The sequence below is a fragment of the Castanea sativa genome, chromosome 1 (genome assembly GCF_040712315.1).
Source record: "Castanea sativa cultivar Marrone di Chiusa Pesio chromosome 1, ASM4071231v1".
Lineage (NCBI taxonomy): Eukaryota > Viridiplantae > Streptophyta > Magnoliopsida > Fagales > Fagaceae > Castanea > Castanea sativa.
In genome coordinates this window covers 37,389,687-37,397,727 of record NC_134013.1, presented here as the reverse complement: position 1 = coordinate 37,397,727, position 8,041 = coordinate 37,389,687, and the positions used below count along the sequence as shown (strand labels likewise).

General features: G+C 36.4%; 1 protein-coding gene across 1 annotated transcript; it reads left to right on the top strand.

Annotated features, from left to right (window-relative positions):
• Positions 1-1,198: 1,198 nt before the first annotated feature.
• LOC142621521 (chorismate mutase 1, chloroplastic) lies at positions 1,199-6,559 on the top strand. Its single transcript, XM_075794791.1, has 6 exons — positions 1,199-1,604; positions 2,758-2,983; positions 3,071-3,157; positions 3,514-3,657; positions 5,817-5,909; positions 6,051-6,559. Exons 1-6 carry the CDS (start codon positions 1,420-1,422, stop codon positions 6,285-6,287), a joined length of 972 nt encoding a protein of 323 aa, XP_075650906.1. The 5' UTR covers positions 1,199-1,419; the 3' UTR covers positions 6,288-6,559.
• The last annotated feature ends 1,482 nt before the right edge of the window (positions 6,560-8,041 follow it).

Here is an 8,041-nt window from a genome sequence, read left to right as displayed (position 1 = left end):
TGCAACCACATCTAATTTTTTAAAAAGCTACAAATCTTAAGGAAGAAATCGTAGCTACTATCAATATTTGGAATAAATATTATTAGCTTTTATTACAAACAACAAAACTTAGTGTAGCCAAGTAGTTGATACTTAACATAACTCACCCAATTTGAGAGGTTCAAAATTTCAAGTTCCTTTTTTTACTGTTCGGCAATTGCCACAATTCAATTTTTCTTTCTCTCTGTCACATTATGGGTTTGTTTAGATAGAACTTATTTTGCTGAAACTGAAAACTGAAAACTGAAAACACTGTAGCAAAATAATTTTTAAATGTGTGAATAGTATTGTGGGACCCATTTTTAATGAAAAAGTTGATGAAAAGTGAAATTTGTAGGACCCATGAACAGTAATTTTGTGTACTGTTCATAGCTAAAAGTCAATATGTGCGGCTGCTTAAAAAAAAAAAAAAAAAAAAAAAAAAAGTCTCCAAAACGTAGACGTGGGCTGGACGTGAATCCAAACGCCCTCTATGTCTCTCTTTCTCTCTTACTTTTTCTCAGAATTTCAACAATGACATTACCAAAATTCGTATCTCTCCTTATTTTTCCAAATAAGTTTGAAACAGTGCCCATATCACAAATTAACATCATTTCATATAATATTGAAGACAAATGCTCATAATCTAAGGTAATTGAATTGGTATAATTAGACAAATATACTATTTCCACCCTTAGGATGCGTTTGTTTCCCTCGCTTTTTTTTTTTTTTTGGCTTGTTCATGACACTGTTCATGGACCAGCCAAGTGCTAAAAACGGGCGAACAATAATTTGTAGCAATAAAAAATATTTTGTTACAGTATTTTTATTAATAAATTTTCAGTTTTCAACAAAATAAGTGATATCTAAATACACACTTATTATATTTTCTTCTATATAGGAAATTGCGTAGCAAGTACTTTAATTAATTTCCCTGCTTCCTAGTCAAACATCACAAAATTACACTTTATAATATTAATATGTCAATCTTAAAAATATAATTTTTTTTCCAGAATAAAGGGGAGGACAACCGAAGTTTGGTTCTTGACTATTGGTTGATTAGTTTGGTGGGTGGGTGGTGGCGGGGGATATTCGTCACGATCTTAAGTTTACCAACCAAAACAGTGTCCTATCAAAGAAACAAAAACAAAAACAGTGTCAAACATTGCACAAACGCAATGGAGGAGAATGTGTCAAAAGTGTCACGTTGCGAGTAGGTGTAGCGTAGATTGCCAACTCTCTCGATTCACCCAGCACACCTTCTACCCCTCTCACTGTCTCACCCAACCCCAAAGCACTAAAACTAAAACAGGCCCAAACAACATAACGTCCTTTGTCTTGGGTTTTAACGGGTTTCTCTTTTCGTTATTCCTTGCCATCTAAGCTCTCTCTTTCTTTTCAATGGAGGCCAAGCTGTTAGGAGCTGCCTCTCCTGCCATTACAGCTCCTTCTCATGCTTCCAGATTTTCGAGACCCATTTCCCCTTTTGTCCACCAGACCAGGCAGAATCTCTCTTTCAGGTTCCAAGGTTCACGCTTGTCCAAAAGAGGCATTCAATCTGTACAAGCTGCTGCAACTTCCATTGGGTACGAGAACGAGAACACCAACCGTTTTCTCTAATTTCGTTCATTTTCGGAATCCAGCTTGTTTTGATTATTCAAATTTAAATAAATAATTATAGCTTTTTATCTTTGGTTTTTCACAATTTATTGCACTTGTTGTCGTCATTATTGGTTGTCTTTGCCTTATGATTTCACTTGCATTTTTGTGTGTGTGTGTTCTCAATACAATGGTTCTACTTGCATAAGCATTCATATTAGCATTTAAACATTATGGTCGATGATCTGATCAGTTTTGCATCCCAATGAGCTTCATAAATCTAGGCTGAAATACTTGCAATTAAGTTCAAGTTTGACTTTCCTCTTCAAATTTAGAAAGTTGCATTTTTGTCCTCGAAAAGTTTCAATTTTGTCGGTGTGTCCATTTAGCCTAAACCTTATTTTATCCCACATATGAAATTTCTTTAACAGCAGTTAGATGGGATTCAATTGGAGAAAAAAACAGTTAGATGGGAAGATGAAAGTGGTACTTTTTATTTTTAATTTTTTTTTAATTCCAACTTTTTAAATTTGAGGAAAAAAACCAACTTGGACAAATTTTCAAAGGCTGAAAAATATATTTTAGTGATACATATAAAACAAGAAAAGAAATCATGAATAGGTGACAAAGTACTTAATTGTCAACAAGTTGTTAAACTTACATTTTATGCTTGTTTTATGGTTTGTTTTCTTGATTTATTTGTTTGTAACCATGTATCTAAGTAAGTAGAGTTAGAGGCGATTCAACCTCTTCTTTGCGGCAGGTGCTTCTCATTTTATATAGTACTTCTTGTACTTCCATTTCACCTTTTTAATATATATATAAACAATGCTAATATCAAAATATATGCAAAACGCGGCTTCATTTGTCCCCCTTGATTGGTTTAAGATTTTCCGAAAATAGTTGCTTATATATATCAATGCATTCATGATTCTTTTGTAGGACTTCTTGATCAATCAGATAGCTATTGGTTTCTTGCATCAAATTATTGGTAACAGTCCACTTTGTTGTTGTGCTGGCATGTTGTACATACATGTAAAATTCTTGCGAGAATGCAAATATTATAGAATACAGTTTCAGTGTCCTGTGGATGGGTTTGGGCATCTTGCCTCTCATTTTTGATGGTTTCTTTTTATGTAGATCATTGGCAATAAAGAAAAGGGTGGATGTGAGTGATAACTTGACACTAGAGGGTATAAGAAATTCCTTAATTCGACAAGAGGATAGCATTATATTTAGCCTTTTGGAGAGAGCTCAATATTGTTATAATGCGGATACATACGACCCTAATGCTTTCTCCATGGATGGGTTCCATGGCTCTTTGGTCGAATACATGGTCAAAGAAACTGAAAAGCTTCATGCTCAGGTATGTAAAACCTCTGGAAAAAAAGAATAGTTGAAATGATGGTTGAGTTTTTGAAGGCATTCTGATTAACTTCTCATTGCACATTAGGTGGGTAGATACAAGAGCCCTGATGAGCATCCTTTTTTCCCTGATGACCTCCCAGACCCATTGTTGCCACCTCTGCAATACCCACAGGTAAGAATAGTATTAAAGAGTAAAAAATGAATAATAATCTGGAAGGGGGAAGGAGGGGAAATTCAATAATGTTAATTCGCTTGCTTCATGAAAAGTCAACAATCCTTCTATAAATTTCACACTAGTTGGGTTCAAAGTATATTTAGGTTGCAAAATTGATGTAAAGATAAGTCTTCTCTTTTATTAGTTACAATTAATGAAATTTTGCTTAAAGGATTTCACCCTGAGAACATTCCTGACTCTCTCTCTCTCTCTCTCTCTCTGTGCAGTTAGATTTTTATTAACATAATTGCTAGTGGTTTTTTAATTTCCCCTTATATTCTGCCATTTTGATCTGGTTCCTAACTCGCAAACAGGTGCTACATCCTTTTGCTGACTCAGTTAATATAAATAAGAAAGTCTGGGACATGTATTTTAGAGATCTTATCTCAAGATTAGTCGATGAAGGGGATGATGGCAATTGTGGATCAACTGCTGTTTGTGACACAATGTGCTTGCAGGTATGCATTTTGATCAATTTATACATGTTTTAACAAACTTTAAAGTTTATTTGGATGAGTATAATAGTATGAATTCTACTATAGTAAGTGCAACTCAGGGACTTACTCTGTCTTTATGGTTCCCTGAATTAATTATCTTATGCATCTTGCATCTTTTGCTAAATGTTCCCATTGTATCTCAACTTCGCTTCTCTCTCTCTCTCTCTCTCTCTCTCTCTCTCTCTCTCTTCTTTGTGCACTTTGTATACTTCGTATTACTTTTGTTCATGGAAGAAATTGTGACTGTTTGACTACCACGGGTAAATCAAGCAGCACAAGTCGAATCTCCCTAATAGAGCATCTAATGAGAGCTTTTCCCTTATTTGAGCAACATTGAGATTTTCCGAGTGAAAAGCATTTGGCAGTTAATGCGGGGTCAATGCAAAACAGTAAATGCAGATCCTTAGACCTTCCTGAGTTTAGGGCATTTTTTGGTCTGAATGCAGAACTACCAGGATAGGTCCCTTTGCACCACCTACTGTTGGCTAATATTCAAGATAAGCCCCTCTTCTCACACATGAACCCATAAAAATATGGCATTATTTCAGAGAGGTTTGATGTAAGGCTGCCATAACATAATCTCAAATGTAGATGACTTATACTTTAAATCCATGTAGGCCAACCTCCAGGACAAGACTTGCAAGTGCTGCTGGTTAAGATTCTTCTTAAGAAGTTACTGTATTATTAGCCACGTTAAATAGTAGCCTGCTATACATTGTTATACATAGACCTTTACCTGCTGTCAATAGTGAGTTTTTTCTTCAAGTCACATGGTGCCAATAAATTGTCACTTTTGCCAAATGCTTAAGCCGTTAGACTAGGGTCAATTTCTTTATTTCAGTAGATTCGTTAGGAAATAAAAAATTTCAAATCTCTGTTGGAAATACTAAGTGTAAGGTCTTTATTCTTTAACATAATAATTCATCTTGGCAAAATTCAAAAGTCTTCATTTCTTACAGTAGGATCCATCTTGCCTGCCTTGGATGAGTTTCCTGTAACCCAAGTAAGTGAGATGACATTGGTGTTGGCTGGTTTAATCTGGTTTGGATTCAAAATGTAAAAGAAAGCTTACCCGTGGGTAGAACTCACTCTTGAAAAGCTTATAAACACATGGTTAAGCTTATACTTAATCTACGCAGGACATTAGGATCATAATATACTACCACACTTCATAGCTGACGTCCACGACAACTCACTCAAGTGACACTGACTCCAATGGTAGCCTTTTCTCTTTTCGTAGCTCCACTCATCTATCAGTTATTTTAATCTAGCCTCTAGGTCGAGATCCAATCACAAAGCCTCAACTTTATTTGATCCCATGCTCAATGAGCTACACCCAATTACTCAGGGTGGTGGTTGGCGTTGATACCAAATGTTAGGAACCCATGGGTAGAACTCATTATTGAAAACCGGCTTGCAAAAGGAGGGTGCCCAAGAGCTTATAAACACATTGTTAAATTTATACTTAATTCATGTGAGACACTAGGATCATAACATATACTGTATACCGGGTTTAGTAACCACATGCTGTGTTTGAGGTATTGCATTCACTATCTGGTGAAAGCTTTCTTCCTTAAGCATCCTCCACATATTCATTCCTTGCACTTTTGAAGATAAAAGAAAATCATGTATTAGTCCTGGAAATTCCATTTTATGTAACGAAATAAATAAATCTCTATATATTAACCTGTTATCTACCTCCCTTGTCTCATTTACAGCAATATATAAGTTTGAAAAATATGCAACTTTAATACATCTGGTGTGTGGGTGAATTAATTATGGAAACTTTTTTATGATGATGGTGGATAAGCCCAACCAACTCATTTTTCACACAACTTAAATATATTTTGACTAAAATTTTAATATCTATTGACTAATTGCATAAAAGATTCTCTCTTGACAGATGTAATTGTTTGCACTATGTTGTGTAGATGTCATGTTAATAGCATATTAACTGTAGGTAAACTCCAAAGCATATCTGTTAGTGCAGTTTTCAAACACAGCAATTTGTGGCATTATTGCATCCCTATGAACAGTACTCTTGTCAAAAGAAGGGGAACAAGATCTCTCTCTCTCTCACTCTCTTACTGTGCATTGATGCATACTTGTTATGATTGCAGGCTCTGTCTAAGAGAATCCATTACGGTAAATATGTAGCGGAGGCAAAATTTCAAGCCTCTCCAGATGCATATGAAGCTGCCATTAGGGTACAGGTACATAACCTTTCGTAGATGCATTCCTACTATACTTCTCCTGTGCGATTTTTTGGGTGTGATTTGCATTTCTGAATCTTTCCATTATAGTTTCTTTGTTTTTGTTTTATTTTTTTGGGGCCGTTGTGTTGGATTTTGCAGGACAGTCAAACACTGATGGATATGCTGACATTCCCAGAAGTTGAAGAGGCAATTAGAAAGAGAGTAGAAATGAAGGCGAAAACTTATGCCCAAGAGGTGACAATGAGTGTAGAGGGAGATGAAGCTGAACCGGTTTACAAAATAGAGCCAAGCTTGGTTGCTGATCTATATGGGGACTGGATCATGCCATTGACAAAGGAAGTTCAAGTTGAGTACCTGCTTAGAAGATTGGATTGAATGGTATTCCAGTCACTCTCTCCCACTATTTATGATATATATATTTTGTTTTTAGTATCGTCTACCATATATGATGAGATGGAGAATCAGAAACTCTTTTCGGATAGTGGTTTTCAATGATTGTCTTTGTAATTATTGTATGTAAGAGGCTCTAAGATGCATTAATAGTGAATTTGTCATGTAAAACAAGCAGATAGGGTGATGTGAATTTTTACTTCAAATGATATAAATTTCCAAAATGGGTGCAGTTGGAATTTATTCCAATTCTTCTTTGAATTGGTTACTTGAGTTTTCTTAATTTAGAAGTAACTAGTCGCTAACCTGCGCAGTGCACGGCGTTATTTTGATGGGTTAGTCATGTTCAAACATGTAAAATCTGTAAGTTAATTTATATGTTTGTTGTCTACTATTACAATTATAGGTATATTACAATAATAGGTATTAACATCACAACATTTATAAAATACCAGCATGTATATAATTAGTAATAAGTTTTTGATGTAGTTGTCTTGCGACATTTGCGAAGCATTTGAATTGGAACTCTTTTCTTCTAATTTTAGAATTTCAATAGTTATGGGAGAAGTCAATGGAGAATTATTAGTTGAAGTTTATGTTATTTCTATTTTCTATTACTATTAACAAGTGATAAGGATATTTTTTGACATAAAAATAATCTAACTCTTCAACCAGTCGGGATGGAAATACCTCACCTGATGACTCGTTGGTGGATACCTCATTCCACCTCTGCAAACACCTGACGGCACAACCTTCCCCAACAACTAACCACTTCACAAAAGACCCATTGAGCACCACACAATTGGTCTTGACAATTGGCACGCACATAAAGACCAAAGGATAGCTTGGGAGTTTAGCATGACATAGGGGTTGAGGGTGCCTGATGGATGAATAGCTTGCCTGAGGGATGGTTATGCGTACCAACATATGGCTAGCATAAACCAGACGGACAGTTATGCATACCAACGGTCGAACACGTTGGGTCCCACAAAGCTTTTACATGTTGTCCACTTATGAACCCCTACATGGAAATAACTTGCGTATCACGCCCTAAGATCCTATTAAACGTTCATATTTTCCCAGTATGGGGAGAAAAGCCCTAGGATCTTGGAGCCTTAACTTCGCAATCTTCTCTACAAGGAAAACCCTTATATTCAAGGGATCTCAGTCAGCTCTACACCACTATATAAACACTGAGCCCTTAATTCCTCGAGGTATGTGAAATTATCCTAGCTCTCGCATCCCTAAGTTCTTGGAGATTCTTCTATCACTAACTTAACCTTCGGAAGGTCTTTGGTCGACATCCCACGGGTGCTCTCTTTAGGTTATCTACCCTTTTGTTCTTTAGGTACCCCCATTGGAGTGTTTATGGACGATCAGCTCACTGAAGGCGTTTATGGCCTCTTTATATTCCTTCATCTTTCCACTGTCGGCAGCTAGATGGGTCCTCAGGTGCCTAACCATCGCCTCCTAAGCAACACACCTAATTTGCAGTGCCCGCATCCTTACTGAAGCCTGAGAAATAAAGGGACGGTTAATCACACAGTATAGACAAAAGAGAAGTAAATGTGTGAGACAATGGGCTTACCCTCGTCAAGTCGAAGAGGCTAGCATCCCTCAAAGGCTCTGTCTCATGCTTAGAGCATTCGTCAAGGTCCACATCTCTGACAAGGGATTGGACTGTCGTGATAGCAAACTGCTTGTTCCTTACAAGTAAGGGGACGAGCGTGGGGGCAACA